Source organism: Abrus precatorius, unplaced genomic scaffold (assembly GCF_003935025.1).
Source record: "Abrus precatorius isolate BTA unplaced genomic scaffold, Abrus_2018 Scaffold7, whole genome shotgun sequence".
Taxonomy (NCBI): Eukaryota; Viridiplantae; Streptophyta; class Magnoliopsida; order Fabales; family Fabaceae; genus Abrus; species Abrus precatorius.
In genome coordinates, this window is record NW_020874417.1 from 17289808 (window position 1) to 17311131 (window position 21324).

Below are 21324 nucleotides of genomic sequence, written 5' to 3' on the forward strand. Positions count from 1 at the left end.
TTTATATCTTATTTTATGTAAAATTTAATTTACATTTAATTTTAACGTATTTAATTATAATTTAAATTATATTTGTATAATTTTTTTTAATTTGAATAGGTCAATTAAATTATATTTTTAATATACTATCTATAAATTATAACGTAAAAATATTATAACACGAAGTATACTGATAATAATGTGAAAAATAAAAATATTTATTATTTATTATATAGAAATAATTAATATTGTATTTGAATAAAATTATTTCCATTGTTTATACACAATTACACGATTCTTATTAGTTGTTTATTTTTTTAATGTTTTCTTCTATTTACATGTTGTGATAATTGTATATATAATATTTAGAACTTGATTAAATCTCTGATTGACGGACTCAACTATTTATGTGAAAAATTGTTCCTATACTACAAAGGCTAATTCCAATCTTACTTGTCTTCAACTTTTATTTGTTTAAATTAAATGAATAAATGCACATTTTCTTACTTAATTTAGAGACAAATCCTCTTTAGTCTTTTTCTTTACTTAAGTTAGTTAGACACATTTTCTGAATGTTTGTTAGAGTTTTGAATAAGTGAATTAGGTACAGAATTTTAATATGCTACACACACTTATATATATATAAATGCTTATTGATTATAATAATTACAAAAGTGAAACATTTTTTGTTTTTTGGGTCATGGAAGTACACACATTATGAACAATTGTTGATTCGTAATTTCCCGAACGGGACCGGATTATACAAAACCATCCATGCGGAACACGTTATTGTCTTGCCCTTCACACTAATCTCTACCAATTCTTTCTCCTCTTCTCTTCTCTTCGGTTCGGTTTTACCTTGGTGCGTCTTTTTGTCATAGGCATGTTAGTATTTTTATTATTGACTTGATATGTACAATTTGCACGCAACCAAACACCTCACCTCTAAAACTTGCTTTTCCATTCAACACCGTTAACTCTCTCGTTGGTGCCAAGCTCAATTTCTGCAATCGTTTGTTCCCAGCTTCAGGCACCGAATGAGAATTAATTTATCAATTATGTATTACCTTTGTTTGGCTTCGATTCGTTGTGAGTGAAAAATAGTTTCTCTGTTGTTTATTTCTGTTATGATAAGAACTGTGATGATCGATGAAATTATTGCAGAATCTGACTCGTTATTCTGATCGCTGCTAAGGACTGGAACAATCGAGATGCTTATTGTTATTGAACTAGAATATTCTATTTTTTAGCGAATATGCTCTCTTACGAAGCGTTAGACGCTTTGGATTGGAGGAGCGTGCTGAACATTTTCGACCTTGAAGGTTAGTCACCGTTAGGGGTTTTACACTTTTGGGATCTACTATCAACAAATGGAGAGTTTTAGGATAATCCATGTAGTATTTTGACTTTTAAGTAAATCTGTTTGCATATAGTTTAATTTCTTAATTACACTTAAATGAGTAATCTCTAATTTAAAAAAAAAAAAAAAAAACTACTAGTTGCAAGGCTGTGATTCTTTAATTATGCTTTTGATGTGATGAGGTCATTGTTTATTACCTTGAACTGAAGCACTGTGTGAACATGATGTATTTGACATGTATGTGGAAACCTCTTTAATGTGAGTGAAGGAACATGGTTCACCAAAAGCATGCCATTTTGCCTCTAGATTTCTGATTCATGTAGTTCCAGTCGCTGATCTGTCATTTTTCTGTGGATTTAATTTCGGGTAGATTTTATTGCTCCTGAAGGTATAAATAGCAACTGCGACGCTTATATTTGTTGGTAAGAGAGAGGTTGATTTGCTATCATGTCTTCCCTTCAACTGTACCAACTAACTCAGCATGGCCGGAGTTTTCTGGCTTCAAGGAGGTATATTAACTTTTTCTCTAGATGTGTTTGGTGACGAGTGAGTTCATCCTGACTTTGATTTTGACTTGCAACTTCATTTGTTTGCCTATTGATCTACGTCAAGTTTATGCTTTTATCATTTGTTTTTTCCCATTCATTTTTATGCCTCTATAAATAAAAGTTTTATGCCCAAGGAGATATTTGATCACAATCTCATAATCAGAAATATGTGATGCTCAAAGCTCAAAATTTTGGTCTAACAAAAATTTGCTCAGAACAACACGTTTGATAAAAAAAAAACACTAAATATATGGGATGAGATAGTGTTTATGCTGCATCCAAATCCTGTGTTGGGATCTCATGACTTCTTATTCTAATCTGTCTAAGTTTTTTAGAACTGATACCTATTAAGTATTGTAGAACTGGTAATTATCCAGAATTTTCATTATAAGTAAAATGGTTGATTCTTAAACTTACATTCTTTGAGTATGATTTTCCACATGAAACATATACTTAAAAGCTTATCATTAGAGTAAATATGGATCAGAAGTGCAACAAAACTTGTCCTTGTAGAACTATTTGGTAAGGAATTTCTTTGTTGATCTTAGAATTTATTCTCGAAGGTTCTGGTTTTTGAAGACACCTGTGAGGAGAGTGGATGACATAACTTTTAGTTTGGTGAAAAAAAGGATAGAGAGAGACTCAAAATAACCATAGAAGAAGTTATTAAAAGAAATCTATTGCTTAATAACATTACCTAGTAGGATAAGACTTAGTTTATTGTTATAGTTGTTTTGGTTTTTGAAGGACAATGTATGTTCTGGTGGACTGTTTTCACATGAAATATTGATGCATTCTTCTTGAGTTTAACATTGATTTCATCTTTTTATTGAATAACTATTTTTGTACTTTGGTTATAGCCTTCTGTTCTCATATTGGTAGTAGTATCTTGTATTGCGTCATGCACACTATTTTGTTTGCTGAATGGCATTAATAAAATCGTTGGAATGTTGAACTAGTTTTTCATATTATTTATAACCTTATTGATCCATTGTCCATTGGGATTATGTCAGAAAAACTTTACTACTAGCAACTGGTATCTTAGTTGCTGGTGGAACTGCTGCATATGTACAGTCAAGGTCTAGAGTTAATAAACATGATTTCTTAGCACATTCCAATGAGCACAATAACGAAAAAGAACTCACAAAGGAGGAGGTTAGGAGAGCAACTTCTGCACCGCCAAATAAACAAAAGAAAGGAGGGTTGAAATCACTTCAAGTCCTTGCTGCAATTCTTCTATCTGAGATGGGTCAATTAGGTGCAAGGAACCTTTTAGCTTTAGTTTCTATAGTGGTAAGTCTATTTTGTTTTGGATTATTATTTTTATGCTTATCTTCAATATTTCAATGCACAATAAGGCACTATGTATTCATATATTTGACGTGATATTTCACTCTCTCAACTTATCTTTGAATTTAAGGAGTCAATGCTGTACTATGTAAAGCATCATTTGTGAACATTTCATGTATACCACTATGCACATGAAATATATTGATCAAAATTATTTTTTTTGGTCCTGCCTGTCATTCAATTTTTTGGGATAGGAATTTGAACTTTCCTGTGATGTATGCCTTGAGTCAGCAGATGCAATTATCCTGCTGGTATGTATCATCAGGAGGAATTGAACTCTTCTGCATTGTGTATATACTAAAATTCTATACCAGTTGGACTTACAACTGTGACTGCAGTTAAAATTCTGTATGTTTTTTTTTTTTTTTTCCTTATCCACTATATGATTGCATATGAGGATTTTCTTCACCAAATAGCATGTTTGGCTTCCTTGTGAGAAGTTTAACAAGCTTCAAAGAGTAGTTTGTGTTTAGACATAGCAGTCATATTTTAAGGTTATAACTAAAATCTGACAAAAAAATTATATGACCATACACTAGAGTAAGGACATTGCTTTGGAAAGTAGACATATGCCAGATAATATGCTCATGAATTGACAAAGACAGCTTGAGAGTTATTTAGGTGTTTTCCCCCTCTTTGAAGGGGACACAAACAGCCAAACTGTGAAGCCTAGAATCTAGATACCCCAAAACTCGCAAAGTACCAATATTGTATGGATATCCAACACCAATATGCATATGATGTGCCTAGATTCACATCCATTGAGTTTCCCCTCATTTTTATAAAAGTGGCTGATACACTTGGGATATGATTTAACTTGACTGAAAATGATTTAACCATTCAAAATATGATTTTTTTAATAAAAAAAAATAATACAATTGTGTTTCAACATAAACATGACATATTATCAGGATATATGCAATTTTTGTGACATGTTTATAGGGGAAAGAATTTATTTTTATACAAGCAGGGGAAAAATATGTAACAACATTATTTTTTGTTATGGTTACAAATATCTTTTTGTAAATTGTGATAATCATCTACTCATATGATTATGTATTAATGAGAGATGATCAATTTCTCTTTACATACCATATGAGTATTATCTACTCATATGGTTATGCCTCACTTGTTCTTGTAAATAGGTTTCAAAGTGCTTCTTATCCACTCATTTGGCATTTTCTTAGACTTTATTATTTCATAAGGCAAGTAATATCTTTCTCCCCTAAACAATTGTAAACTTTTTAAAAAACTATTTCTAAACTTCAAGTGGTACTTATATATTTTGGTTGAATTGCTTTACCAAAGTCCATCTTCTTTAAACTCTCCTAGGACTCGAATAACTTGTAGAAATAACCAATCCATCTTTTCTTCATTTGTTGCTCAATCAGCAAAACTTTTACTTCTTTTTTCTTAATGTATTTCACTTGGTCTAAATCTCTTTTTTTCTTTTCTCTTCCCACAGTAAGCTAGTAAACATGTCTTTCCCTATTTGGTGCATAAAGATTGTCACAAAAAGTTTGGCTTTTGCCTTGCAAACTGCCTTTTAGTATCTTTGCTTGCTACTTGATACCTTTCCCAATATTCAGTACTTATTCAAAGGTCCAATGCATAGAAGGTAAAATAGAAGTCTTGTATAGTAGAAAGTCTTATCTTTTTTATCCTAAGTAGCTTGAAGTTTTGGATAAGACTATAGCTATGGTCTTGGTTCTGATCTTAAATATATTTTGACTTTATTATTGTGTATGCTTATACAAGTTTGCAAAGACATATAAAAAAATTGCATAAGAATGCAACTTATACTTGCATACCTGAAGGAATTCAATTGCTTGGAGTTCAATGTACAAACACATATAGTTGTTTAAGCAAATTAAATTGAAGAAAAAAATGAAAAAAAATTACTCAAATATCAAACTGCAGCAGACTGTTCAAGTTTATATGAAAACAAAGGTAAGAATATCAGACAAGCAAATGTGTTGGTTGACTCACCAGAAATATATAATAATGATATTTAAGCAATAATTTTTAATATTTGATGTATTTGCAGGTGCTGCGAACCACTTTGAGCAACAGACTGGCCAAAGTGCAAGGCTTCCTATTTCGTGCTGCTTTTCTTCGACGTGTTCCTTTGTTTTTTCGGCTAATTTCAGAAAATATTCTTTTGTGTTTCCTCTTATCAACTATACAGTCTACATCAAAGTACATTACTGGGACTTTGAGTCTGCACTTCCGGAAAATACTGACTAAACTTATCCATTCTCACTATTTTGAGGTAGATATTATTGAATTGTTTGTAAAAGCTATCTATATTTGGTTGTCTGTATTGAGCGTTTGCTCCATTTGTGCATTCATCTTGTCATATGAAATTTGAGAACTAAAATCCTTCTCAAGTTTGTTGTTTTTACCTGTTTACAAGTCTAGTATGTTTTTCTTCTTTATTTGAAAGGTATGAAAATTCAATGTGCTGCTTAAAGATGACAGTAGTTTTTGTGTTACAGACTCAATCTGCTGGGCACATGGCTTTAAACTTATTAATAATTAATAAAATCAGGAAAAGGGCTCTTCTGGTTCAATTGTTCTTGCTTTGGGGTCCTGGACTGGTCCTGACCAGACCATTCCATATTGTTTTCTACATCTTCTTGCATTGGGTAGAAGTTACTCCAGAAGGTTTGAAAGAAAAAATACTAAACAATCCCTACAGTTGCTTTGAACTACTATTCTATCTTTTCCCAAAATAAAAATAATCATCCCGAATTGAATCGATTCTTTTAAATTGGAAGCATGCCAATTACCATCCCATGCACAAATGCACATATATTTATGTGGGATTTCTGTTTATCGTTTACTTTGATTTCAGAATATGGTGTATTACAAAATATCACATGTCGATGGTCGAATAACTAATCCAGAGCAAAGAATTGCCAGTGATGTGCCTAGGTTCTGTTCAGAGTTGAGTGAGATTGTACAGGATGATTTAACTGCGGTGACTGATGGACTGTTATACACTTGGCGGCTGTGTTCATATGCAAGCCCAAAATATGTCTTTTGGATACTGGTAACTCTGTATTGCACTGTACTGTTTCAAATGTTTCTCAGTGGCAGCCACTGTTCTTTTTTTGAGTTCTTACCTGTTTGATCTAGTACTAAATTCAGAGGCTGTCTTTTCAATATCTATTGTTTCCTTTGCAGGCTTACGTACTTGGAGCTGGGGCTGCTATTAGAAACTTCTCTCCTTCTTTTGGTAAGCTTATGTCCAGAGAGCAGGAATTGGAAGGAGATTATCGACAGCTTCACTCACGATTACGGACTCACTCAGAAAGTATAGCATTTTATGGTGGAGAGAGGAGAGAAGAAGCTCACATTCAGCAGAAATTTAGGACCTTGGTTAGACACATGAATAGAGTGCTACATGACCATTGGTGGTTTGGCATGATTCAGGATTTTTTATTGAAGTACCTTGGTGCCACTGTTGCTGTTATTTTGATCATTGAACCTTTCTTTTCTGGCCATCTAAGGCCTGACAGTTCAACTTTAGGGCGTGCAGAGATGCTAAGCAATTTAAGATATCATACTAGTGTCATTATTTCCCTATTTCAGTCTCTAGGAACTCTTTCTATCAGTGCAAGACGGCTCAATCGACTCAGGTATATTTGATCTGTCATTTGTCTCCTTAGAAGTTGCTATTAGAGGATTTTATTTGCTAGGAGGCTTGTATGCTATTCCTTTCAAAGGTTCATTTTATTTGCATACATCTTTTTAGTTATCTGCTTGTTTTACAGTGGTTATGCTGATCGCATTCATGAGTTAATGGCCATATCAAGAGAGCTAAGCCTGGAGAATGAGAAATCTTCATTGCAAAGACAAGGAAGTAGAAATTGCATAAGTGAAGCTAATCATGTTGGATTCTATGGTGTCAAGGCTAGTGATTTCTGCTGAACTATCAATGAACCTTATGTGTTTTTCATTTTTTGATTGTGATGTTGCTCCCAAAATGCAGGTTGTGACCCCCACTGGTAATGTATTAGTGGATGATCTGACTCTTAAGGTTGAGACAGGATCAAATCTTTTGATTACAGGTAATCATCAATGTAACCAACAATTTTTAAGCTAAAAAATAATTGAAAACTTATAGAATTGTTTATTGCCATGTTGATCATTGGTTTAATTAAGGTGATTTCTTTCATGAGCGTTGTTTATTTCTAATCTTTAGTAAAGATTTTTGCACTAATAATTGATTTTGTGTATCAATCAAATAGAGTTAAATAATAATTGTAATTCTTGAATTTGGGTTGAACTTAATTCAGTATCAAAAGCTAGCTTGTGAGATGAGAATTGCCTAAGCTTTTATAAGCTTTATTTTTACCACATGGGTGTTCAATTTCACTTCCTCTAGTTGATGCATCTTGTAGTAATTTTATTGAATCAGCTCAACCTCTCAAACTGTGTTCTGTTTCACACAGTTTGAGCAATTTACTAATTCTAATAAGTGTGGACTAACACAAATTCTAACGTGTTTAGAGAAATAACACTAATGCCAAAATTGTAAATAATTTCACTGTTCACTCATGGTTGGTCATTATGCTCTGATGAGCTTATGGATTTGAAGGGGATGGAAATTTAGATGTTTTGGAAATTGATTTAATAGACCAAATTTGTTATGATACTTATTGTTTGTGTTCCATTTGACAATCTGAAAGTTTTATGTTTCACTCGGATAATTGGATTTTAAAATAAGATTTCTTAGGATTCATTGTTTTTGACATGGCATTCACAATTATTTTGCTGAAGGTCCAAATGGCAGTGGGAAGAGCTCATTATTCCGGGTTTTAGGTGGTCTTTGGCCTTTGGTTTCTGGACATATTGTGAAACCTGGAGTTGGGTCTGATCTTAATAAGGAAATCTTTTATGTGCCACAAAGACCATATACTGCTGTAGGAACACTTCGTGATCAATTAATTTACCCTCTTACTGCAGATCAAGAGGTTGACCCACTTACAGATAGTGGGATGGTGGAGCTATTGAAAAATGTGAAACTCTCATCTAGTCCTACTTCTTTCTCAATGCCACAATAATATTTAGTATATGATAATTATGTGCTATTTTTCATTATCATTGTTATTCATATGAATTGTTTGTACGTGTATTCAAGGTTGACCTTGAGTATCTGTTGGATCGATACCCGCCTGAAAAAGAGGTAAACTGGGGTGATGAACTTTCATTGGGGGAGCAACAAAGATTAGGCATGGCTAGACTTTTCTACCATAAACCTAAGTTTGCCATTCTTGATGAGTGCACTAGTGCTGTCACCACTGATATGGAAGAACGGTTTTGTGCTAAAGTTCGGGCCATGGGAACATCATGCATTACAATATCACATCGTCCAGCTTTAGTTGCATTCCATGATGTGGTTTTGTCCTTGGATGGTGAGGGAGGGTGGAGTGTTCATTATAGAAGGTTGGGATCTTTACCATACTCACTTATTATCATTGTTCTACTTTGATGCTGTTATTATATATAAGTTCAACCTTAAACTCCAGGGAGGACTCTTCTACTGAATTGGGAATTGATACAATGAAGGTATCAGATACAAAACGACAGAGTGATGCAAAGGCAGTTCAAAGGGCATTTGCCATGAATAGAAAGGTTTGGATATTTTCCAGATTCTTGTTTTTGTGGTGTATTCATTGTTCATTATCTTATATTGATAATAAAAAATTCCCTTTCTTTTTTTGTTCTTGTTTTCCCTAGGATTCTGCATTCTCAAATTCAAAGGCACAATTGTATGTGACAAAAGTGCTAGCATCATCTCCATCTATGAAGCATACTATTTCACCATCTGCTGTTCCCCAACTTCGCGGTAATACAAGGGCACTGCCAATGAGAGTAGCTGCTATGTGCAAAGTATTGGTAAGCATCTTCTGTATGCGCTTATTATCTTATAAAGTTTTTACTTTAATAAATTCTTTTAGTGAGCAAATAATTTGGGGAAGTTGTTAACAAGTGGCTTCAATACCCAGAGAAAAAGGGGTGTGGGGGGAGGGGGGGGGGGCGTGGGGGATGTAATTCAATTTCATAAAGTGAAGCAACTGTATTCCATGAAATGGCCTATTGACTTCGAAATCTGATTTTAGCTTGTTGAGGCATTATTGTTGAAGACCAACTCTTCCAAAAGATTTTTTGAGCTGATGGGTGGAAGTCCATAATGATTTATATCTAAACATAAGGATGCACCCTCCTCATGCAGGATCCCTGATAGGCTTGAAGCTAGAAAATGTCCATGCCCTCATTTATCTTATACAACAACAATAAAGTCTTATCCCACTAGATGAGAATTCAATCACTGGGTTATTGTTGGAAGATATTAAGGTTATTACTCTTATAGTTAACGAGAATAGGCTTGTACTAGTAATACTTAACCTAATTATTTGTATAAATGAAAGCATTAGGTTTGGGCATTGCAATGTCTTACTCTCAATCTTGTAATACTTGTTCTTACCCTAGAAGAACTTTTGAGAAAACTATTAAAAGAGATCAAGCGATAAATTTCATAGAATTAGATTTTTAATTGAACTCAATATCTAGTATGATAAGACTCGGTTGTTGTTATTGTTGTATTCTCTATTGCCTTTTCCCCATCCATACTATAAAGTAATTAGAAAGGGTTTGATACTATATCAAAGGTTAACTCTCCCAAAAGCCTAAGTGTTTGGTGTAGGGTCATTAATGGTTTATATTTCTAACAAAATTTAATTGTACCAATTTGAACAAGTTGATATTGTTAAGATTTCTGTAGTCTTTAAGCTTTTATTTCTGTGGTGCATCTGCAATCAAGTGCCATAACCTGGCAAAACAGAGGAAACTACACTGTTATTCGTGCATTATCTCCTTAAAAGGATGTTGGCTTACATTTCTATGATGTATTTTGGTGATGCATATGTACTCAAGTATCTCTAGTATGGTGAAACAAATGAAACTATGTGGTCATTAGTGCTATCTCCTTGATGACCTACTACGAGCCAACATCCATATAAAGGACTTGTTGTGCACGTTAGTTACTCAATAAATACAATAGATCTCAGGTGCATTTTGTTTATGTATACTGCATGCTTCAGGTGCCCACCGTATTTGATAAACAAGGAGCACGACTACTTGCTGTTGCTGTTCTTGTTGTTTCAAGAACATGGGTCTCAGATCGTATTGCATCACTAAATGGTATTTTCCTTTCTTTGTCTTTTCATTATTAAGAAAGACCATATGTATGATGTTCCAGAGTGTTTATGTTCTCAGGTACTACTGTGAAGTTTGTCTTGGAGCAGGATAAAGCTTCCTTTATTCGATTAATTGGTATAAGTGTTCTCCAAAGTGCTGCATCTTCTTTCATTGCACCTTCTATAAGGTAATCTGGCATTCACATGAATTGCAGGAAACAGATTAGCTCAAATGACTTGTGTCTTCATTGCTCCTTCCATGACTTAATACTTTATTATTATTATTATTATTTTTTGGGGGGTGGGGGGTTGTTGAAATAAGGTATTTGATCATTAGTTTATGACTGGATAAATGGACATCTCTATACTATTGGCATATTCCCATTCAATTCATTGGTCAGAGAATCAAGTGATGATTCCATAATGAATGCTTGAATTTCTTCAACAAATTGATCTTAGATGTTTGTAAAATATTTCTATGTTATTATGCCTAAACTTAGATAATCTGCTTAGAATTGTTCATTTATTAATAATATACATAACTACTGTTTTGAAATAATCCTTATGATGCAGCTCAACTAACTACCCTCTTGTGTTGACTTTACATCCCATTAATTTCTATATTCTATTATTCCTATGTTATTGATAGCACTTAAAATATGAAAAGTTTAGATAGCTAAATAGATAGTTCAAAGTATTGCAATGGATTGAAGATTGGATTGGTTGACCTAACAACAGTCTTTCAAAAAGTAAATTTAGTATGCTATTGGTTGTTCTTCAGACACTTGACTGCCAGGCTAGCCCTTGGTGGGCGGATTCGTTTGACACAACATCTACTCAAGAACTACTTAAGAAGCAATGCTTTCTACAAGGTAACTATTCATAAAATTCCATGACTTAACCTCTTTTGTTTTAACAATGTAAGCTTGTTTTGTTTCCATGTCTGTGCTTGAATAATTATTAGTTAGTGATAAATCACAATCAAGTATTGTTTTTTATTATTGTATGTGGAACCTTTTATCAAAACCATTTTGTATCTCAGGTTGCTATTATTACATTATACTATTTCCCCTTCAAATTTAACTCAGTTTTCAATTCCAATCCTTTACCTCTTTATAGTTCCATGGTTTGGCTTTTTTATAATATTTTATAAAAAAATATTTATTAAAATATTATTATGTTCAAACAATTTTTTTGTCTGTAGGTGCTTTTTGCCACATCATAACACAAGTCTTGCCTCTTGTAGGGTGAGACTATTTTTAATAAAAAAATTGAAATTTGAATTTGAAAGTGGCGAGACTCAAGGGATCTTGACACAAGTCAATGTAGATGGCAAGACTACTTTTTTTTTTTTACAAAAAAATTGAAATTTGAATTTGAACAGCTAAAGTTTAACTTTGCCACATAATGGAGAAAAAAATTGAATTTGAATGACTGGGGTCATAATCACAATTTTTAATTATTTATTTACTACCAGCAAATTACTACAACATCTTAACTTTTCTATATCTAAAAGCAAAATGTATATTAGAAATTATACAAAAAATTAAATTATAATTTAAGTTTAAATTTTACTAACCGTTTGTTGAACAAAATCAAGATTTTTGCCAGCAAAATGAAGATTTCATCCAACTGAAAATAAAATTCAATTAATTTTAATTAAAGTTATTAATATATCAAAATTTGACAAAGTTATACCTCAACCATTCAAATTCAATTGTTTTTTTTAAAGTCCACCACAGGAGATCCTAACATGTGTCAAGATTCCCTCAGGTGGCGAGACTACTTTAAAAGAACAAAAAAAAAAAAAAAAAAAGTCTCACTCCTGCAAGGGGAATGACTTCTGATAATGAGGCTAAAAACACTTAGAAAGAAAATTGTTTTGAAATAATAATATTTTAATAAATAGTTTTAAAAAATAATGAAAAATAAGAATGCTTCCATGGTGTCTTCAACTAATATTCAATTAATAACAATATTTTCTCATTAAATATTTGGCAATTTTTTAAGAGAAAAAGGCATAGAGAATGAGTATTCATGCTTGGTTGGGGTAATGTAGATATTGTTGAGGATTGCATAGTATTAGATTTAGCCACAAATCATATTCTAATGAAATGTGGGAAATTCAAAAAGAATTAATGCTGGAATTTGACACTTCATACTCCATAGGGATTATATCCTAGTAATCTTACTGGTGTCCCATACCAAATTTCCCCATATCAATAGTTGAGAACATAGACTAGGTTTGAATTTCACAAGCAAAAAATATGTTGTGTTATTTTACTATTATGTTATTAATAATAAATATATTTAGGCATATAGCTGGGGCTTGGTTTCAAATTCATGTTACCTGCCTATCTTTGTAGGTCTTCCACATGGCAAGCAAAAATATCGATGCAGATCAGAGGATAACTCATGACTTGGAGAAGTTAACATCAGACTTGTCAGGACTGGTCACTGGAATGGTAAAGCCATCTGTGGATATTTTATGGTGAGTGGTTCATTTGCAAAATTGAGTTACTATACAGTCCTAACAATATTGATGCATGTTCTTTGCTTTTATTTACTTAACCAAGTACGCTTGTTATTCTAAAGGTTCACTTGGAGAATGAAGCTGCTAACAGGTCAGAGGGGAGTTGCCATACTCTATGCTTACATGTTACTTGGTCTGGGATTTCTAAGAACTGTTACTCCAGATTTTGGGGATTTGATAAGTCAAGAACAACAACTTGAAGGATCATTCAGGTAAACTTGTTCTACTATCTGCTGTCTCTGTCCAGGTGCTAATCAAATAGTGCGGTGGAAATTATTCTGATCTGTTTCTACTTTATGGTTGTCTTAGGTTCATGCATGAAAGACTTTGTACACATGCTGAATCTGTTGCTTTCTTTGGAGGTGGTGCTCGAGAAAAAGCTGTGAGCATCCTAACTTGATAATATTTAATGTATTTTCTTTAAGTGTGTGCTTGTTTGCAACATGGAAAAGTTGGACTGAAACTTCATGCTTTGTACAATAAAAATGTGGGTGGATTGAACTGGAGTGTCAATCCACCCTTACAAATTTTTTGGACGCCTGTTGCTTGAAAGTGAGTTGAAAGTAATTTTACCCTTAACCAAGCAATAAAGGGTGGCTAAGCTATCATTATGAGTAGAGAGGATGTTTGTGTAATAAGAACCTTGACCACCTGGTCGCTAAGCAGCAGCCATACCATTATGAAGAGGCTCATCATCACCCTTTGTCAAGCAATGAAGAGTGAAAATCAAAACCTCCTGTACCATGTTCAGTCCTCTCTTGATTTTCCATTTTCTCATTTTCCACCTCCTTCATTAAACATACAATAAATTGTATACATTTTTATGTATTTTATCAAAATTTTTTGTGATATTAGGCTCTAATATGGGAAAATGTAATTAGGTTTCAGCTAGAGGGAAAAGATCAACAAATTTAATTTTCTTTAGCCCCTTTTTAATAATGGCTGGACCACATTACTTTTAATCAGGAGCAAATTAAAACTATAGCTATTATCAATCTGTAAATTTTACTCTTTTAACATTGAGCAGATGGTTGAGTCTAGATTCAGGGAGCTTCTCACCCATTCCAAGTACCTTTTAAAAAAGAAGTGGTTGTTTGGTATCCTGGATGATTTTATCACAAAGCAACTTCCACATAATGTGACTTGGGGCTTGAGCTTGTTATATGCCATGGAACACAAGGGAGACCGTGCATCAATAACCACTCAGGGTAAGATATTTGTGTTGAGCCTTAATTCTGTATATTTCTTTTGTTGCTCTCTCCTCTCACAGACAGTAATATACTATACTTACAGGTGAGCTAGCACATGCATTAAGGTTTTTGGCATCTGTTGTTTCTCAAAGCTTTTTAGCCTTCGGTGATATTCTTGAACTGCATAGAAAGTTTGTAGAGCTCTCTGGTGGAATTAATCGGATTTTTGAGCTTGAAGAACTTCTGGATGCGGCCCAGTCTGGTATTTCATTATCCTTTAGTTTTGTAATCAATCCTATCGAACAATATCTTGTTGTTTCTATGGCTGTAACTGTTTTATAGCCATCACATGCTAATATGGCCTTCTACCTAACAGAGAATTTCATGAGTGTTAGTGCCACACCTCCAGTGAAGGGTATTCATTCCACAGATGTCATTTCCTTTTCAAAAGTTGATATCATAACCCCTGCTCAAAAGATGTTGGCCAGGGAGTTAATATGTGACATTGAGCACGGAGGAAGCCTACTTGTTACTGGTTGGTATAGTTATTTTATGTTTTTTTGTCCCTTTAGAAGAAGGATTTCTAATGTGATTTAAATTTCAATCTTACATGTCTCTTATTTTCAAAGGTCCAAATGGCAGTGGAAAAAGTTCCATTTTCAGAGTTCTTAGAGGACTCTGGCCAATTGCCAGCGGAAGACTCTCTAGACCATCTGAAGATGTGGATCAAGAAGCTGGATCAGGTTGTGGCATCTTCTATGTTCCTCAACGGCCATATACATGCTTGGGAACCCTAAGGGATCAAATTATATATCCCCTGTCCCGTGAGGAAGCAGAGGTTAAAGCATTAAAGATGTATGGAACAGGTAAACAAATATCTTGGGTGGAATCCCTTAGACATGACTTTAAGGGTAAAAATGAGGTTTCTGACTATACATTAACAGTAGCAAGCAGCAAAAGTTAATTTGATTTGATGCGACAAAAGTTTAAATTGCTGGTGCTGTTTTACTTTTCATTAATCACCACTAGCTGTGAATAAGTTCACTTCTGAGCTGTTCTACAGTTGAGGCAATTCAATGGAATGATGTGTTAGTTATGCTAATATTGTTGAAAATTTCTCGTTTCCTTACATTTTATTCTGGGGGAAAATATTACTCTGGTCAGTTTACTTTTACAGATCAATAATAATTTCTTGTTCTCTTCTCTAACTATTTTCAAGGGTTTATTTTATGTATTTTGCCTTTCCATTTTAACTCCTGATAATTGTAATCTTGCTAATTCAGGTGAAAAACATGCTGACACCAAAAATTTGTTAGACGCACGGTTAAGAGTTATTCTAGAGAATGTTCGGTTGAATTATCTCTTAGAAAGGGAGGAAGGCAACTGGGATGCCAATTTAAAATGGGAAGACATTCTTTCGCTTGGAGAACAGCAGAGATTAGGGATGGTACGTGAATCTAATCTCTTGCAATTTTAGACATAATATTTTAATTTTCTGGAATATTTTGCTTCGTATACTGTGGCCCTTGAAGACTTCAATTCCTAAAAGGAAGCCATTTATTATAATTTATGTTGTTCTCTTTTTTGGCTTTTAACATTGCACATTCTGTTCTTGTAAGGCACGCTTGTTCTTTCATAAGCCCAAATTTGGAATCCTTGACGAGTGCACCAAGTATGTATCATTTGCCTTTGCCCTTTTCTCTCCAGAGATACTGTTGCTTCTCTTTATTAACGTTATTTCATGTTCTAAAAAATAATGGCGTCAGTGCAACTAGTGTTGATGTTGAAGAACACCTATATGGACTGGCGAAAGATATGGGAATCACGGTTGTAACTTCATCACAAGTAAGTTGATTATATGAGTATATTTTAAAAAAAACACTGCCATTGTAAAATCAGTGAATGAGCAGTTCACTAATTAGTTGTTTTGAGCTTGCCTCTTTCCTTCATGGTGCACACCTATTTGATTTCTTTAGTTCTAGATAAACCAGTTATTAACTTCTCTAAACTTAAACATGCATATTAGCCATAGTAATGTGATCAAACTAAATATATTTGTTCTGGCCGCAGCGTCCTGCTTTAATACCATTCCATTCCATGGAATTGCGGCTGATTGATGGTGAGGGTAATTGGGAGCTTCGATCGATCGAGCATTGAGTTCACCATAGCAGTGTTGGTGCATGGACTTGGTTTAGTATTTGAGATGTTACGGACTCGGTATACAATTTGAGATGTTGTCGAGTCTTGCCCAAGTTGGCTGTTTGCAATGTTTGCCAATAAAGGTCAATTCTATATAATTTTATTTTTAGTTCACCACATTCTCCACGATTCAATGTTTACTCCGTTGACTTGAGCTGACAAACAAACAGCCCAAATTGTTGATTATAAGTTGGAGCACCAACCATTGCATGATCTCTGCAGTGTACAGTGATCAATTATGTACAGATCCCCCTCCCCCCTTCCCTTCTTAGGTAGTTGATTTTGATTCATATGTTGTAGCCATTGGATGTAATGATTAATATTTAATTCTTTTATCAATAAAACAGAAGGAAAGAAGAGAAGCCCTAAGTGAACTCCAGTTGTGTAAGATTTTTTTTAATTACTTTCTTGTTCTTTACTCCTGTGTGCCGCCGCCTGAATTGCTTTCACCCATCCCTTGGTGTTGCCTTCAATGTTCCGATGTGGCAATGTTGTATGAGCAATTTGAATTGCTCGGGGGACGAGAAATTTCCTTTGTAATACGAAACTTCCAAAAAAAAAAAAAAATTCAATACAAATTTGTATTGAATTAAACAGAAAACTGTTTTTAAAAAGAGAAACAAACACTCTAATTTTAGGTAAATTTTTGGAGATTGGGGCTAGAGGAAACCTAGTATTCTAATTAATTTTTCTAATGTGTTGCCAATGGCATAATAAAATTTATGCAGTCATTTTTTATTAAAAATTACAAAATATTAAAGAACTCAATGTACTGATAATATTAAATGTTATAATTTTTAATAAAAAAATAATATTTATATATATTTTTATTATATATCTTTAGGTACATGTTAGAAGATCCAATTTTAATATTGAATTGGATCTTTTAGCATACAAAAATTGTCCTTGTTTTGGCTAATTGAGTAACCAGTGATTTATAATTTGAATTATAATGTAACTTATGGAGACATTTTATTATTTTTTTTTACAATTTAATTATGTATTTGATGCTTCATTTAACATGTATTGTGTCATTAAAACAAAAGCAAAACTGAATAATCAATTTAATTTAAATTGTAAAAGATTACAGCAGTGTGGTATTGTATTCAAATACTCCAAAATGTAACTTTTTATAATCATGATTTTACTTAAAATTTGATTGAACTTGTACTATAAACACCCTTCATTAATAGAAGTGTCAATGAATAGACTAGATTTAGATGATCATATTATGGATATGTCTCCTTAAATACTATTATGTCATGATAAGGAGAATTATATCTCATAAATAAAGGAGAGAAAGTTGTATATCTAAACTTTGAATGTTATATTAAATAAGTAAAATCACATCTCATGTATTATATTTGGATAGTCTAAAATAGGAAAAAAAAGAATTAGAGAAAAATAAAATAAAAGAAGAGATATCATATTAGAGAGATAAAGAACAGTGAGAAAGTAGAAAAATATTATCCTAACGAGGATAAATTTTAACTCGTATCTTTCAAGAATTTGAAGATAATAAAGGGAAGTTGGTTAATTAAATTAAGATCTTTCTTGCAACATAACAGTTTTAAAATAGTTGCTAACATTTAACATGTTTCGAAAGGCAAGAGGGTGACGTTTTTGGGTGAAGGGTTTTACCTTCCAAAAAGCTTGGTTTTATGGCCGTAGTTAGGTGTAACTGTACAGTGATGCAAAGATTGCAATGGATCATGTTGTGTGGGGGCAGCTCAAGTTGATAACTTCTTCCCCTTTTTTATGCTTAATACCTAGCATAAAGAGAAGTAGTTTTTTTTATGAAAAAATAAAAGAAAAAGAGAAGCACTTTGCTAACTAAACAAAATATATGGTTATTTTGCGCTCTTAATGTAGTTATACTAACACATAAACACATGTTCCAATGCATTGTATTCAAAACAAAGATTTTTTTTTCTTTTTCCTAACTTGGGTTTTTGTTTACGGTGAAAAATGACAATTTGTAAACAAATAATCCAAAGATCAATCTTGAGACTGGATTTAGGTCATCTTTGGATTCTTTTAAGTGTGTTGTTAACGTGATGCTCAAATTAACGGCGTAAAAGAGTAAGCAAGAATAGGGAATAGTAATTGTGCAGAATTGAATCAAACGTAGATGCTTTTACAAAAATGTAGTAAACAGGAAATAAAACAACGTACAAAGATATAAGCAACAAGAACTGAAATTAAAATGCAGAAAGGTAAATGCGGGAATGTGAAGGTACGTGAATGTAAACGTACGACTCCTAGCAATGAACAACAACGACAGTAATGTTTCCCTGTAGCTAGTGTCTGGCGCGGTGCAGGGTTTAGCATCTCAGAGAGTTTAAGTGCAGTGTCTGGGTGTAAAAAGTCATCCTTTGTAGAATGGTGCTTTGGGGTATTTATAGGCAAGAAGATCACTACCGTCCTCCTCCTTTTGCGGGCACTTTTTAGTAACTGCTTTCAACTGTTATGTCCATTATCCACGATTATTTGTGATCGTGCTGTCGGTAACTGCTAGTAACCGTTATCACCCACGATCTTTTCTTTGCATAGTTGAACCTTTGCCCAGTGTTGGTAATTGCTAATAACTGCTTTTGCACTTAACCTTTTAAGTCAATTTTTCTGTCTTTCGAGTTATTTTGGGAGGGTCTTAGGAAGCTCATTTAGTTTATGGCCTTAAAATAATTTCTCCTTGCCTTCTCTTTTCGACTAATTCTGGAGTTTTAAGAGCATGTCTTGATCTCATGGACTTAGAATATTTTCTTTGCTCATTTCTGTTTCTCGAGCAATTTTTGGAGTTTTGAGAGTTTGTCTTGGTCTTGTGGACTTAGAATATTTTCTTTGCTCATTTCTGTTTTTTGAGCAATTCTGGAGGGACTGGAGCTCAGCCATGTTTGTGGACTTAGAATATTTTCTGATCACTTCCCGTTTTTCGAGTAATTTTGGAAGAAATTTGGAGCTTAACCAAGTTTGTGGACTTAGAATATTTTCTGACCACTTCCTGTTTTTCGAGCAATTCTGGAGAGACTTTGGAGCTCAATCAGGTTTGTGGACTTAGAATATTTTCTGACCACTTCTTGTTTTTCAAGCAATTTTGGGTGTCAAGGACTTGGAAACTCCTCAAAACGCCTCGAAAAGCCATCAGTTTTTGTGGACTTAGAATATTTTCTTGTCAGTCCTATTTTTCGAACAGTTTTGGGTGTCAATAACTTGAAAACTCATCAAAACTCCTCGAAAAAGCCTTTAGTTTTGTGGACTTAGAATATTTTCTTGTCAGTCTTACTTTTCGAGCAGTTTTGGGTGTCGGTGACTTGGAAACTCCTCGAAAAAGCCTTTAGTTTTGTGGACTTAGAATATTTTCTTATCTTTCAAGCAGTTTAGAGAAAAATTAATAATGTGACAAAAATCTCCTAAAATAGTTTGAAATGTGTCCCTTTTAATAAAATTAAAGGTCTTGGATAATCTTTCAATATTTCCTTATGTTTAGACCTATTTTTTGGCTCCTTCTTAACTCTCAAAACTTGTTGAAATGTAATTTCTCTCAAGATGATTTTTAACTTTCCTTATTCCAAACAGTCTTTAACCTAAAAAAAACATAAATTTAATTATTTTCACCTCTCTTTTAATGGAGAGATTAATTATGGGAATTTATTTTTTGTAGGCCTCACTATTCTAAATTCTATTCTCTCAAGTTTTTTAATTACGTCCAAAGAAGAAAAATTCGCTTTTTTTTCACTCCAGATCACTCCCTTCTAATTCTTTCCAAACCAATCACAGTTTGAATTATCTAAACACAAACCAATTCTTTAAAATCAATTTTACTAAAATTAATTCTAACAATATTTAAAGCATACAAGCCTTATTTTAAATGCAAAAAATGATACGCAAACCAAATACATGTAACGGTGTTTTCTATTTATTTTTTTTGTACTTTTGTACCTTTCGAGACTGCAAGTCTGCAAGCTACGCAACATAACACTTAGAGCTTTCAAACTTCTAGAAGTGATCATTTATTTTCTGTACTTGTGTTTCATGACTATAATGTGTTTCATGACTCTCAGAATTATTTAGGATTTAGCATGTAAATCGGGTCGTATATTATAGCTATATAAATTTTGACAATGCTAGAAAGACATATTGTATTCCATATTTCATAAAATCTTAGCGTAACCATACTTTTTATTAAAATTTTAGCATCTGATTTTCACTTAAACACGTTCGGTATACAAATACAAGCAAAATTAATGAAGCTAATAGCTATCATTCGGTAACAGTCAGGCCCTACAATGTCACCAAAATTTCTTTTGATCATTCACCCGAAAGGACCTCTCCTAAAATGACGCGTGAACGATCATTTGTTCTCCCCCTTCCTTAAACTTGGCTTTTATTATTATTATTATTATTATAACGACGCGTAGTTAAAGAACATTGTGATACAATTGCTGTAAAAATTTGTCAAAGTTTAAATATAATTATTTTTATTATTAGATAAATTAAAGCAATGACAATGGCTCACGTATTATCAATAACTAAGAATAAAACTAATTCATTCATATACTAATTTTCTCTGAAGGCGCACACAACAGTTTTCAACACATAATATTTCGCCACAGCTACAATGCTTCGTTGAAGAAATTTCTTCAGTTTTGAGCTTTTTCCTTTCTTTGCCTCACAGTTTCATTAACTATCATAAAATGAAACAATTGCATGTAATATCATATATAATTTTTACTATACATATATACCTAAAAACCAATATACCAAAATTAAATAAAGACAACTTTTATTGTCCTTCTTAGACTTAGATGTACATAAAACATTTTTCCTTTGTCTAATCATTCAAAATCCACCCTGAATTCACTGCATGAATTAATGAGTTTGTCAAAATATAAATATGGTGGAACACCCAAATGCAACAACTTTTGCCAAATTTGCGGTGGTCCCGTTAAATCCACAT

The 21324-nt window shown here is 33.0% G+C and overlaps 1 protein-coding gene across 2 annotated transcripts; it reads left to right on the forward strand.

The window, feature by feature from the left end:
* The first annotated feature begins 817 nt into the window (after window positions 1–817).
* On the forward strand, window positions 818–16737 carry LOC113870951 (ABC transporter D family member 1-like). Of its 2 annotated transcripts, XM_027507554.1 has the most exons (28): window positions 818–1068; window positions 1144–1301; window positions 1728–1848; window positions 2901–3180; window positions 5285–5509; window positions 6095–6292; window positions 6427–6881; window positions 7017–7155; window positions 7235–7313; window positions 8026–8264; window positions 8387–8691; window positions 8775–8880; window positions 8986–9144; window positions 10350–10449; window positions 10525–10633; window positions 11227–11317; window positions 12812–12936; window positions 13041–13190; window positions 13288–13360; window positions 14006–14186; window positions 14272–14448; window positions 14578–14703; window positions 14798–15034; window positions 15452–15615; window positions 15788–15840; window positions 15935–16013; window positions 16239–16382; window positions 16450–16693. In XM_027507554.1, the coding sequence occupies exons 3-27, from the start codon at window positions 1787–1789 to the stop codon at window positions 16323–16325; spliced, it is 3999 nt and encodes a 1332-aa protein (XP_027363355.1). In that variant the 5' UTR covers window positions 818–1068; window positions 1144–1301; window positions 1728–1786; the 3' UTR covers window positions 16326–16382; window positions 16450–16693. The 2 variants fall into 2 exon arrangements, with proteins under 2 accessions (XP_027363355.1, XP_027363354.1); XM_027507553.1 differs by having other exon boundaries at window positions 820–1068; window positions 14272–14430; window positions 14545–14703; window positions 16239–16737.
* Window positions 16738–21324: the final 4587 nt, after the last annotated feature.